Source organism: Haemaphysalis longicornis, unplaced genomic scaffold, assembly GCF_048455015.1.
Source record: "Haemaphysalis longicornis isolate Haplotype H1 unplaced genomic scaffold, Haemaphysalis longicornis Haplotype H1 scaffold_2, whole genome shotgun sequence".
Taxonomy (NCBI): Eukaryota; Metazoa; Arthropoda; class Arachnida; order Ixodida; family Ixodidae; genus Haemaphysalis; species Haemaphysalis longicornis.
This window is the reverse complement of record NW_027526295.1, coordinates 188,052,040-188,066,590: the sequence shown is the minus strand read 5'-3', so window position 1 is coordinate 188,066,590 and position 14,551 is coordinate 188,052,040. Positions and strand designations below refer to the sequence as shown.

The 14,551-nt window shown below is 43.0% G+C and overlaps 1 protein-coding gene across 1 annotated transcript; it reads right to left on the bottom strand.

Moving 5' to 3' along the window:
- Nucleotides 1-428: 428 nt before the first annotated feature.
- Nucleotides 429-3,654, bottom strand: LOC144169654 (uncharacterized). Its single transcript, XM_077698919.1, has 5 exons — nucleotides 3,520-3,654; nucleotides 2,351-2,410; nucleotides 1,614-1,626; nucleotides 1,480-1,520; nucleotides 429-753 (listed from the first exon to the last, which is right to left on the bottom strand). Exons 2-5 carry the CDS (start codon nucleotides 2,397-2,399, stop codon nucleotides 527-529), a joined length of 330 nt encoding a protein of 109 aa, XP_077555045.1. The 5' UTR covers nucleotides 2,400-2,410; nucleotides 3,520-3,654; the 3' UTR covers nucleotides 429-526.
- Nucleotides 3,655-14,551: the final 10,897 nt, after the last annotated feature.

The window sequence follows — 14,551 nt, the reverse complement described above, 5'->3', positions numbered from 1 at the left end:
CGCTCTATACATAAAAGCAGAAAGCACTTATACATCTGAACGGGCAAGCACGATATGCCAGAATTCTTCAAACGTAATTTAACCTTCTTACCACCTCATGCCTATTTTTATATTTGAACATTAGTGCGAGTTTACATGACAGAAATATAGCCCCGAAGTTTCAAGTTTTTCGGTCCAGAGGTTCCGGCTGGGCGCCGATTCAATCAGTCCTTCAGCCTGCCAGTGATAGATGTCAAGGTTATATTTAGCATAAGCATCTGTAAAACTGTACAAGATAAATTAACTATGAAAGAAATTCACGTGATTGTTGAACGCTGGCTCTTTAGGTTGTATAAAAGCGCAGAAAAGCTTCTTTTTGTGTCACATTTAGAACTATTTTATTGCAGATCTCCCCCTCCTGCATCCTTTTAAAAGACAAATGCCAGGCATAACTGCTGTTTAATCATTTTATTTCAATGAACTAGCCCCTAGTTGCGAGCATAACTATTTGGACATTCTATTGATTCAACGCCGGCTGTTCTCCTTACTATCGGCCGAGGTTGACGGCTTCATCGACAACATCGCCCACGGATTGCACAGCTTCGCCAATCTTTTTTAAGAGCGAGCCGATGAAGTATTCTTCGCCGATGTCCTTCAGGTCAGCTACGGTTCTCTGCAGCTCTTCCCTGCTCATTGATCCAGTCTCTCCCTGAAGAATCTTGCAAAGGTTCTCAAAGGCTTTTCCCGCCTTCTCAAGCGTTGGGTTCATCTCTCCTGAAAGTTGGCAGAAACAGAGCAGACATATCATTGGAGTGACCTTGAGCCTCATTTGAATGTTTGCTTTCGTGCGTCGTGCATGAAAGATTAGGATATCGAAGAAAATGTCATTCACAGTTGGACATTCTTTGTATGCGAAGGGCGGCATTCACTATTTTTTGCGAAACGATTTCTCTTGAACCTAATTTCACCTCTGTCGATGCCAAGCAAAGTGTCGCTACACATACTCTTTGCAAAAGCGACACCATGTAAAAGAAGGCCACGGTGGACAGGAGTAGCATTTTACCCTTTTGTTGGCGGGTTTTCGCATGCTACTACTGTCAGTTACACTTGTATTTTCTGGCATTGAACTAGATTGGGCTCCGTACAAATATTGTAAAAAACATGTTAAAGACAACTGCATCCTCCTTTAGATCTGTTTATATATCGTACAAAACGTCCTTCTGATACCTTGCAGTCGCATGAATACACAAAGGGTTGTAGCACATTGGTTGTCGCCAGCTCAAGAAACTGTGCTGCTGAACTAGGCTGTCCTGTAGATTTGAGTTCTTTCTCTAAGCAAGAAATGACCTTGCGCACACGCACGCAGCCGTCGATATTTGAGGGTAGGTGGATACCACATTATACGCCTTTCATAACTGCACTGAAGTGCTTGTTCTTTAAGGACGTACCACGTTATTTGTGCATCATATGGATGATTACAATGACAGAAAATGAATTTACCTTTCGACGTGGCTGAACTTTCGGGTACAAGAGGTACGGGCCTGTTACCACAATAAAAAAAGAGGAATATTCGCCACCGGTCAAAACATTGATTGTTTTTTATCTCGAATAAGAATAAATCATTAAGTACTTACGCAACGGCTCCATCTGAGGCGTGCATGAAAGAGAGAGAAACGAGGGTCCATTATTATTATTATATGTACATATATAGAAGCAACCGCACTGAATAAACAACCTCAGTGTCAAACCCATGATTACTACACATTGCTTGGCGTAAGTCGACACTACACGATCACATTACAGAGGAGCGTGCACTGTTCACGACAATCAGTTTTACTGCTTCCTTTTTAAAGTACGCTTTTCGAAGTTCAAAGTGTGTTACATGTCAACTGTTGGCATGCGACTAACTCAAGTCACGTATGAAGTGTTTGCTAAGTTCGCCAGCTGCGCTGAGGCCATCGGCGTCGAGCATCTGGAAGACATTATGAGCCGTTTTCAACACAGTAATATCCCTCGCTGATAAGCGAATTGACAACGCATTCGACTGCAAGCCTTCAATCCCTACTTTGTTTATACGTGCCACTGTGGTTATTTCTTTAGATCTCTAAACTTTCTTATTTATAATAGTAACTTTCCTGTTTTGGAAAAAACGTCGTAAACATCGTTATTTTTTGTCCTCTTTATAAAATTAATGGCCCGGTTTTGTGGCAAACGCGATCAACACCCCACGTTTTTACACTTCACTTGCTCTTCTTCTATTCAAGTGGGCGGAAATCTTTTAAATCAATCTGCCGAGAAATCAAAAAAATCCGCAGAGAAACCCGTCAGGTATTGAAATGTGATGCCCATAATTCATCGCCCATGAACTCACGGGAGAAAGCAATGACGGAGAGCAGGGTGAGCAGCAGGCAAGCCTTCATGCTGAATCGGTCTGCAAGAAGAGAGAGAGAGAAAAAAAGAGTACGCTTAAAAACAGAACGATTGAACAGCCTATTTCTTCAATAGAATTTCTCTAGTTCACAAAGCGGCGCACCCGCACGCATCTCCGCTCGTTCTTATCCTCCCGTTCTTCTCGGAGAACTCGTGCGTTTATTCTAACGGCTTTGTACTCTGCTTCGTATCCTGCAATGCTTTAAATGGGCATACTATGTTGGGCTTGCCAGAGGCTATCAACATTTTTGAAATTTACTCCGGCGTATGGGAATTTTGAAAAGTGAGTCATGCGAAGCGCTAAATTGTGAGGCATAATAGGTGGGTGCGTGCACTCTCGGTTGGTCATGAAAAAATGTGTTTATTTGCTCCAGCTTCACTGGCAGATGAGAAATCTCTGCTAGTGGCCATCAGAAGGAGCTGCTTTAATTGAAAAGCTCCAGTTTTGAAAAACACAGCAACAGTGCTTGCGCTAAGGCCAGTGCTGTTTTTATCCACTAACTGCTTTGTATGGTATAGGCAGCCTCCAGCAGTTTTACGCCCTGGCGAAATGATATCAGAGTGGAAGGTTTTTTTCATTCGCTGCTGGGATGTTTGATTACTCAGGAATATATATGCGGCAGCTGCCACGTAGCACTGGAGCCTAGTTTATAACTTTGATGTAAGCTTTAACACAGCAAGCAGCGGAAGTCTCCCTTCTCGAATGATAACAGCTTCCTCCAGTAACGCTACAGTTGCTTTATCTACCTCCGTCGTTAACAAAAATATTCCAGCGAACCATAAACGACGGCGAAGCAAGCTGAGAATATGTTAATCAGCTGAAAGAGATCATCATTCACCTAAATGGAAATGATCAGTAAATTCATTGGTGAAAGAAAGTCCATTAGAAAATGAATTCAACCCCTTCTGTTACAGTGATAAAAATGATAGAAACAAACACACATTCCTGAGAGCACGAAACCTCTTTTTGAAGTACGGTGCGAGGTATTAAATTTTCATGGGCCTCACGCAGTAAGCGATTGAAATATTAATTTAATATTCGAATTCTACTGGCGTACGGCCGCAACGACTGTCCCGTTGCAGTGAAAGAAAAAATACTACGTTACTCACTTGTGTTCGTCCGAGAGTTCGAAGAGCTCTTGGAACAAGCTCCTCTTGTAGTGTCCTTTTATACGGCGTGCAGTGTATTTTTAATGCCGCGCAGAGTGATTATGCGTATCACCCTGTACACCCAGACAATTGTCTGATTGCCACAATACCCTGGTCACATATTTACATCAGAAACGGGTTATATCGGTCATGCTCTCTCATTAGTATCACGTGCGCGCCGATAGGACAGGAATACACGTTTAATCACGGCATCATGGGAGCGGCATAGGATAACGTGCGGAAAGAACATGGGAGGTCACGCGTCGTCTTCGAAGCCCATTCTTTAGTTGTCAGTGAACACGACAGAATTGAGAAAAAAAGAAAATGACACCATTTGTGACTATTTTTTTTTCACAGTAGTCTTGATTTTACAGAATTGCGTTACATATTACTGACGTAAAAACGTAATTGTGCAGCAATTAAAATTACTTTAGAAAAATAATGAAATTACGCTTAAATTACTATTTAAGTTTTATACCGAAATATTCGCGTCGTTTTGAGAGTTTATAATGTATCTATATATTTTGATTACAATGGAATAAGAAATCAGCTTCAAGTTATTCTCCAGAATGTTTGCCATCGTAAAGAAAATGTGTTCCTCGGTGTGATTGTAGGAGGGTTTGTTCCCCCCGTGTGGAGAAGCCACTGCGCCGCCCTTAACTAAATGCTCAGTGCAAATCGGTTAGATTTTTTCCCTGCCGGGTTAAAGTTCATCACTCGACAACTTATGTTGCCTAGAAACTATGGAGACAAAATGTCAGTTTGGTTCATTCAAAACACTGGTTGTCCTAATAACAAAAATATTAAGGTAGGCTCGAAATAAAATATACATCACAGGGAAAGCAGATGAAAGTGGTTCTTTCCAAGTCACTTCCCACCAAGTCTTTGTTGCGTAATAGGAAGTTGTTCTTGCTATTATAGGACGAAGGTAACAGCACTACCAAAAACATGTCTTCATGGTTACAATGGCGGCTGCAGTACAATTACCCGAAGCAATTGGATGCTGACGGGGAGTGATTGACTGATTACTCCATTTTTAAATTTTACCTATTAAATGAATTGTAACCTTGTGTAGACGAACGTGAAAATTTTGTCAATCGTTTTTATTTCTATTAACATGTAATCAACGTCTTTCAGGGTCGGTATTCAATTCATCTCGTTGCTACAAGATGTTATTCTGATAAAACAAGGTAGTAGTTTATCTTTGTAGGAAATTTATTCATAAAGAAGTTCGTCCTACAACGGGTAATGTAAGCTCGTACTCACATATGGTACACAACTCCAGACTTCAATCGCAGATTGGCGTTTGTTGTTATCGTTGCAGATTGTACGAATACAGTGCATACATCATAATTTTACAAAAACAGGCTCGTAAGTATAGCACTGCGGTAGGCCCTCTGTTTATGAAAGGGGGAAATAAATAACATATTAGCGAGTACAGCACAAAGAACTTTCATGGGATGCAAGGTTAAAACTGCTTATGAAATTAAGCATCGACACGAAACACAAACCGGGCAATTTCAATATTTCGTACATGAAAGTAATGGTGAGTTTATGAACTCTACACCTATGTGGAAAGATAATATGGATATTAGGGTGGTTTGGGACAATGCGAAGAATGAAACAGCTCATTTATCTCTCCAGCAGTCATTTACAACATACGGCCTAACATAACCTCCAAAATCCATGAGGAAAAATTTGTTATAATATTATTTTATGTTTTCTAACGAAGCGGTTAGCTAGCGCCAAGTCAGGATGCGTAAGCAGCGATAAATACCTGCTGGAGATCGGTACTGGTTGGGTGCCAAGCGCGCAATTCCTCTTAGATCAGATCAAAAAACTTTAATGTTGCCGCGGGTGGGGCGTTTTTAGGCTGGACTTCAGTGTTCTTCCGGCGTCGGGAAGATTGAAATAGTTCTCCGCGGCGTCTTCGGCTACTTGCGCTTACGGGGCCTGGGTCAGAGGGTATGCACTTTGCAGCGCGGTCTCCCACAGCTCCTCGTTTGTAGCTTAGAATGCAATCGGATGCTTCTTGCGAGTTTTTATTGGTTTCTCTTAGCAGAACCAAACCTGCTTTCGAAAAACGAGAGCGTATTTTGGCTTGGCTACACAGGATTTGTTTACGAGCACGGTATGACATGTGTGACAGCCTGCCACTGCGAGCCAGCTGAATCGGGCTTGCTAAAAGTGTGCCAGAAAAAGCTGTTTCCAAATCGCAATACCACTCGAAAAATGTGCCTTAAGCGGTATTTTTCGTCATTGTCATTTTTAACGTGCCCGTTTTCTTGCTGTATCTTTCAGTTTTTTCGTTAGCCGAAATGAAAAAAAAATATTAAAGCGAGTGCGTATTCAGCCAATACATTCAGGCTAGCTCAATTCGGCAGAATAAACTGGCTCATTGGAAGAAAACGTGTCTCATCATGAATTCCCATTGGTTCTGAAACGCGGCCAGATAATTCCTTTTGGCTGCGAAAACCCTCCAAAAATTATAATTGGCTGCAAAGGAGCGCGCAGTTGCATTCTACATTCAGTGACGTGGGCATGCGGCGGCCTGAAAATGCTGAAGGCATCCGTTGCGCCGTTAGACATTAAAGGGGCCCTGCAACACTTTTTTGACTTTTTTGAAATCTTGAATGCTTGCAGAACGTTGTCACCCAATACACCCAGTATTTAGATTAGGGGGTCGCAACGTACCTCAGCCAAAAATTACTGCTCTATGCTCATCAGATAACTTGGAAACTCTCTCAAAATTTTAGATGCGACGGCATCTCATTCACTCGCCTTGTCCCTCCATACGGCTTTGTCGTTGTCTGTCCACACCTCTCCCCCATTCTCCTCGCCGCGCGAGCTGCGCTCTCCGCTGCTGACCCCCTCTCCTCTCCGATAGCGAACACTCTCCCGCGAAGGGCATTGGATTGGATTGGATTGGATTGGATTTGGATTGGATTGGATTGGATTGGATTGGATTTGGGTTGGATTGGATTAAAGTGGATTGTGTTGGATTGTGTTGCGTAATAGCCGCGCCACGTTGCGTCATAGCCGCGGCAGGGGGTTCACGGCACGTTTCACGCGATGGGAGAATCAACATAACGGAAACAACAACGGAACCCCCTATGCGTCGCATCTACACAGGGGTCCCGCGAGGGGAGGTGGGAGTAATTTTTTCTCTCTTTCCCGGTCTTGACGTACTTCGATGGCCCGAATTACGTCACTGAGGCCATTTAGCGGTTGTTGGACGGTTTTCCTTCAGTTGCAGCAGTGAACGCATTTCGATAGCAACTAAAAAAACAAAGCCACAAAAACAAAGCAGAAACGGAAGGCGTATCTGTTGCGACGAGCAAATCACGCAGTGCCGCTCCGTGCTGGCGATAACTGTAGCTTCCGCAGTGCTTTTACACGCGAAGGAAAGAGTGAAAACGTTCATCGAAAGTGTTGCCGGGTCCCTTTAATGCTGTCGAATTCATAATCCACAAACATTATTGGTTGTCCAGAAGCAAAGAAAATTGATAATGGTGATCAGAAAACGTGTTGTGAAATCTTCAACGACGAGCTAACCTGACGAGGCAGTGATGAAATATCAAGAAGTCCCGCGCGTTAACTGGCCTTCATGTCGCCGCGTAGAAAGGAGGTGTCGCCACTTATTCTCTCCAGTTTTTAGATCAAGAGGCTCGCAACCTGGTTAACCTCAGCATATTGACGCCGAAGTGTTTATTTATTTGAAATACCTTACAGGCCCTAACAGGGCATTGATTAAGGGGGTTACAAGTAAAAGAGTGCAAAATTAGCAAGAATAGTTTAAGGCACGTAAAAAAATCAGTTAAAAATGAGACAAGATATCTGCCGCAAATACTAATCCAGACTAACGTAGAGTACAAGGATAATAAGTGCTATATCTTGCGCTAACAGAGAACAAATGCTGCAAATTCAACCCAATACAAACGCAAAAACTTGGTCACACAAAATTTACATTAAACAGTGAATACTACTTCAGAACCATATTACGAGAAAAAGTGAGCTTGAAGACGGTCACTGAATGCGTCGTGCTTGGATTCGACGGCAATGTTATCAGGAAGGTTGTTCCAAAGACTGATGGCCAGAGGAAGTGTAGATAAGTTGAAAGCATCTGTTTTACCATACTGGAGGGAAGAACTATATTGATTATTCACCCTACGTGACATGTTAGTCGGCACCCACCGCGGTGGCTCAATGGCTAAGGCGTTGCGCTGCTGAGTGCGATGTCGCGGGCTCGATTCCCGGCTGCGGCGGCCGCTTTTCTGATGGAGGCGAAAAGCAAAAACGCCCGTGTATACGAGATTTCGGCGCACGATAAAGATCCCCAGGTGGTCAAAATGAATCCGGAGCCCCCCACTACGGCGCGCCTCATCGCCTGTGTTGCGTCGGCGCGTTAAACCCTACAATCAATCAATCAACATGTTAGTCGGAACATTAGGATCCAGTATTGAGTGTGGTGCACTGTAAACATGTTGGTGAAAAAGGCATAAGAGATCTATGTTGCACCGGAGATAAAACGGCTGAAGTGAAAGATTAAAGTTGATCCCTGTTACACTTTACGGGTACTAGTAATTGCGTGAAATAAACCTTGGCGCTCTGTTCTGGATTGCTTCAATTTTGTTAATCAAATTGTGTTGGTACGGGGGCCAGTTGGGTGACGCGAACTGAAGCTGTGGACGAACGTGTGTTTCGTAAGCAAGTTTACGTATGTTAGACGGAGCATGACGCAAATTTCTACGCAAGAAACCTTATGACGCGGAAGCCTTGGCGCTGATGATGTCGAAATGGTTTCTCCAGGAAACGCCTTCTGTGAGTGTGACGTTTAAGTATTTCCAAGGTGAAGCGCGATCCAGTTGAGTGCTATTAGTTTGATAGTCGAAAATTGATTTGTCACGCTTTCGGGTAAAGGAGACCCCCTTGTACTTCGATATGTTTAGTGAAATTAACCACGTGTTACATCAATTAAAAATTGGTGTAACACACTAATGTTTAGTGACATTCACCATATCCGTTGAAGGGGTTTGGACAGACAACATTATATAAGAAGAATTATATGCTGCATTCGAACCATATTGCGTCGTCTGCCTAGCGAAACCCTATGTCGTTTTTCAAGTTCAGCCAACGTTGACACAGCGGAATGTGAAAATGGTGTACGTACAGAATTGATTCGTGGAGGTGTGTGGGAGGGATTCGTGGATAATGTGTGATATTTGTGTAATGAGCTGAAGACAAAAGGACATGTCTTGCTTCATTCTAGGGCTAGGGCATATTTGTAGCACGTATACAAGAAAGGGTTCGTCAAAACGTTTTGTTCATAGAAAGTTGAACACAATACTTGTGAACAGGCCTGCGCGAAGTCGTGCTTTTAGATATGCGTATGATGATTGCAGGTGCGCCCGAAATATCCTATGAAGACGTGAACACGTACTCCACGGGGTAATATTTCTAGGCAAATTTGTCTGATTTGTAGAGGAGGGCCTGGCAGAACAGTGCGTCTGCCATTGGGCTGCGAAGACTTCAACCTTGACTGCCGTAGAGCAATTTTTTGCTTCGCGTCATCCCGCGTCTGACTAGGAAAGAAGGAAAGGGGGCTTTCCATTGTTTACACACGACTGAGTTCTTTTCCACTGTTCTGCGTTGGAGGCAGACGTAAGCAAAAAAAAAAAAAAACGGGAATCTCGGCACTGTGGTCGTGATTCCCGATGTCAAAGCGTGAAGTGTCGGTTCGATGTGCGCCACTGACAAGTCGGCCGTTTTGCCTTTACTATCTGCGCGAAAAAGGTGCACAAACGCACGTGGCATGTAAAAAAGTGTGGCGTAGAAAACTCACCTATCAATCGAATAAACATTTTAGTACAGGTTTTTGAGAGATTACAATCACGATTTCTTCATAGATATTAAGCCCGTAGATATGGATTATGTTCGTAGCTGGTGTCGTGGCAAAGGCCGACGTTCGATCTAAAGTACTACAAGAGTCGGTGCTCAGGCCTCTTTTTTTTCATATCAATATTAATGACTTACCTGCTTGTTCTTTTTTTCTCCGTGCGCTTCTTTGCTGATGGCTGTCTAACCCCTCGAAAACTAACATTCGATCCCATTGTAACTGCTCTTAAAACGATCTTAGTGCTGCCTCGATGTGCCGTCAAAACTGATCAATGCAACTACACGTTAACAAGGCTGAAGATTTGAGGCCGACCGGAAAAACTAATCCAACCGTGATCCCCGATGCGAATAGTGTTGCATTGGATACTGTTTCTAGCTATAAATAAGTAGGCTTGTATATAAGCACCATATTTGGGCCTGGCAATTCACGTTGCGTGGATTGACCTCAAAAGATGACAGAATGTATTTATACCTGCGGCATAAATTTGCTATACCTCGTTCGTGTCTAACGTTTACCGTTCGTAAATCATTAATTCAGCCAAAGTTAGAATACATTGCCTTGTTCGTGGTCCCGCACATTCTTATGAGTAGGCTAACTCAAAAAGGTGTTAAATAATTTTGTGCGCTTCAATCTTCCTAATCAAATCCCCAGAGCTAGCATACAACAATGAAATATTGTATGAAAATACCAACATTAACGCGTCGCCGTCGAATTCTTAGATACATTCATTCACACAAAATGTAGCATCATGCCCATTTGCTTAACGAACATCTGTCGCCACCAGAAAACGGATATCATGTTCTTAAAACTCATATCGTACAGTGCGTGACTTGCGACCCTTTCGTCCTTTAGGGAGGTCCTGGTGATTTTTTTTGTGTGCACAGGGAGCCCCGAAAGCGCATCACGCTCTGGGGCTCCAGACGATGTCACGTCTCAACCATAATCCTCTTTTATCCGCCATTATGAGCATCTTCATGTTTTAGTCTACGGGCCCTCTACAACCATGTGTACGACTTTTTTCAGCAATTACGTACTCATCTCATACAGAATTTATCCCAGAGCTTGACATTGAAAGAGCACCTAATGGAGTCTTGGCACTCTGTGGTCGTAGACACCCTTGCGCCAATAGACACAAGCATGCTACTACAAATGAAAATGCTTCATCTCGTTTATGTCATCGCCACCAGGTGGCAGTTTGATCATGCTGAATCAACGGCTGTTACACAGAAGCCCTACGGTGGACTTACATCGATGGAATAACTTTCTCGCAAAAAACTAAGCCATCGAAGACCATGCATTACTCAAGAAGCCTATAGATAACATTGTATAATCAGCAGTCGCATTGAGTGAACTAATTATATGTCAACTACTGCATAGTTGTAATAGTAGTATGGACTTTTATTGAGCATAAGGTTGAAGTAAGGGAGTATTATCAGGCGCCTTGGTCTCACCTACTCCATTTCTGGGATGTATTAACCAATCCCCTCTGTAATGCCTCCCGATCATGGGTGTAACCATAAATGAAATGAAATAAAACGGGAAACTTACATAAAATGACTGACAAAACACGAAATTTTTGATAGTTTTATTGATATTACATGAAAGCTGTTTGTGATTTTACTGTGCCCTATTTCTGCGTTTAATTCTTGCTTTTTACTTCTACGCCGCCGTACTCCCTGCCACCCCTTTTTTAGTACTCGTCCCCGCCTCATTTAGACTCCATTCAGGAACACCGATATCCTGTGGCCAAAACGGCACTAAGAAAATAGACTGATTGTCGGTTGAGCATGCTAAAAATGTCAAGGCCAAAGCAATTTTTCTACAGTCCATAATCACCAGGGAACGCATATCGCAGATCACTTGACCTCGCGCATTCCCTTGACACACGGTCTTCCGACCCGCTCGTATGATCCTTCGATTAAGTGCTGTATTTGTGCTTTATCGGCGTGCACGAGCTATCTGTTATTCAGTACTGCTGCAGTATTTCTTTGTTCTAAAAATGTAATCATCACATTGTAACACCTAGGTCATTGTCTCGGAGTTTTATGACTGATATAATAACACTGTGACATTGTTTCGGTGCTTTCAATATGGAGAGCACCACGTATATAAGGACAAGAGAGAAACAGTCTGAACATAGAGTTCTTCAGTCTCTCGGACGAACCGAAGTGAGTAACAATATTTCTTCTCCGTTCAGCCTAGGCTGTCATTACCTGCCGAATGCCCATAGGAACCGACGATTGAATTATTATTTCAATCATTTTTTCCCGCCGGGTTTAAGCAAACTTACAACCGCATAAAGTACCTCAGACAGAGGTGACTTGCTGCCCAGATAGGGGGTGCGTTTCCTTTGTCTTTTCCACCCTAACGGGCAAGCTTGTATCTGTTGTGTTAGCGTTTACTCTCTTTCAGTTATTACCTTCAAATACCCTCAATATTTAGTCGAAATACGATCTATTTCAACTGCTGCACTCCAATTTTGTACTCATTCATTCATGGCTTAGTATATTACGTCAGGGGTAATTTAGTTGCGCTTGAAGCAACTAATAACACTACGAGAGGCAGACACTATTATAGCTCAATAGAAACTTGCCCTGTTTTCTAGGAAAGCCATAAATTTGTTGGAGAGAATACCGATAGAGCACAATGAAGCCTTACAAGTAGGAGTTGTATCAGAAATGGGAACTGTATGAAGCAAATAAAGACTACGCAAGATTGCTTTCGCAAAAGAACGTAGTGTTTTAGTGGTAGTCTGGGATTGCGATTGAAAACGCGAAGGCAGCCCCAGAACAAAAGGAATTATCTTAGACAGATACTGCGAAATTTTCGAAGTATACGGCGTGAAAAAGGTTGCATTTTACAAAACATTTTATTGCCCTTCTAATGACAATACCACCATCCTACAGCCCTTCTCCTTCTGCCGCTCCTTTTATGACACCCGGGATGGTAGGATATCTGAGGCCCCTTGGCATTGTGAGATATACATTTCTTACGCTTAAGAATACAAAATCTTCAAGTGAAACGTAATTTCTGACGAACAAGGGCAACGAATCAAGCGCAACAGCCCAAATATCCAGTTCATAGTTCCCGCTTCTACATTATTGCCCTATGGAAGTGAGACTTCTAGTTCACTCTACGCTAACACCTCGTTTCCTACACGTGGAAGAACTACACGTTCAACAGCCACACAAAGATAGCAGCGTATAAAATTGTAAGGCCTGGAAACTAATTTTGGCAATCTTATGATTCGAATGCATTCTTGCCCCACCCTGAACACTGTACCATATTTTGCGTTGTTCTTATAGCACCCCCCCCCCCTTCAACTCCCCTGCCATTCCCACACTGAGAACTGGGAGAGAGCACTGTCCACCTCGGACCTTAACGTTCAGCTATGGCTGGTGAAGAAAGCCTAAGAAGCCGGACAGATTCAGGAGGTCCTGGAAGGATAACTCTTCCGCGGGGCTGAATGCTTTACAAGACGTTGATTCCTCCTCCTTCTAGAATAGAGAAAGCAGTTTCCCGTTCGGTTGACCTATCTGAGGGACCAATTTACTCTTGCTGAATAATTACTAACATTGGTTGTTTGCAATCAACAAGCAGATCTCGTATCCAGGAGTGTCTTCTTTCCATCCCCATCACAAAAGGAGCCGCTGTACCTGGCGTCAAACACGTTACTTGCTGCCAAGAAACGCAACACTGCTTAAGGCTGCCAGAACTAAACATTGTTTGTACACTACAAAGATTTCCCAAACGGTTTCACATTAACAGTTAGTTACTGTGAAACCGCTGGTGCGGATACATCACCAGGAATCAAGTGGGCTACCATATTTTCGGAAACTAGCGCTCAAGCATAAATGAACGGCATCTTTTCTAAAGCCGCAGCCTGCTAGAGTGTTAGAATACTGCAAGCTGCGTATTGCAAAGAAAGCAGTTCATCGATACAATCAATAACAATTTACAACTATCCTCAGCGCAATAACTGTTCCACTCATATTAAAACTGGGCGTTACCATTGAATGTGCACTTCGGGATGCGAATAAAACTGATAATTTGTCGGCTGTACAAAATCTGTGGAAAGTAAACCTCAATTCGTTCACCAGCAAAATAGGGTGCACACAGCCCATGGTCATGTGGCCAACGGGATAGTTACTCGTCAGCCCCCAATTCGTTAGAAAATGCAACTGGGTGCGGCCCACCCTCCCACAAACCAGGTCCTATTCGCGCCGTAGGCACGCCCATCCACACTTGTTTGACCATGCACTCTCTCTCTCTCCCTTCTTGTAGCCCGATTCATCATGAAGGCATACCTGCTGCTGACCCTGATCTCTTTCATCGCACTCACCTGTAAGTCGACCCAAACTGCTTCATAGGAATGCAAAAGGATTCTGCGTGACCCTTTCGCGATTTCATGCGAGGAGTATTGGACATAGGGCCACTTACATAAAGAAATAAACAAAGAAGTAATTGGTCACGAGCCAGATTTGATTTCAGCCCTTATTTTGGGCCACCAGAAAATTATGCTTACCGCGTTTGTATCCAAATACTATAGCTATTTGAGAAAGGAAAAAAAAGTGCCCCACCTGAAGAAATCATTCATGAATCAGGACGAGGCATAAATCGAGCTGCGACTGCAGACTGACAATCAAATGCGTTTCACATTGGGCCAGTAGGGAAAGATATACTATGTATGTATACTATGTCGCAAAACGACTGCAGAGTTATTTCCACAGTATATCGACCGGCAATGATATAAACGCCAACCTGAGTTCAAGAAATCGTCGAGGGCGACAATTTGTAGCAACTGAAAGCTTAATTTCAACGTTTTCAACGAATATTTTTCATACAGATTCCTCCTTGTGTATTGCTGGTCTCTAGAAAATTTTGAACAGGTAACTTCATTAGCTCGCACGGCAAAGTAGGTAAGTAACCCAGATGTTAAGTGGTGAGGAGTGTAGTTAAAAAGTGAAGCAGTAAATGTCAGCGTCTGGAACCAGATACTCTCCCAACAATAATATTGATAGTGCAGTTTTGGCATTGGCCAAGAAATGCATAGTTATCGTGTGTGCTTTGTTTAGGAAATCCGGTGTCGTCCGTCCG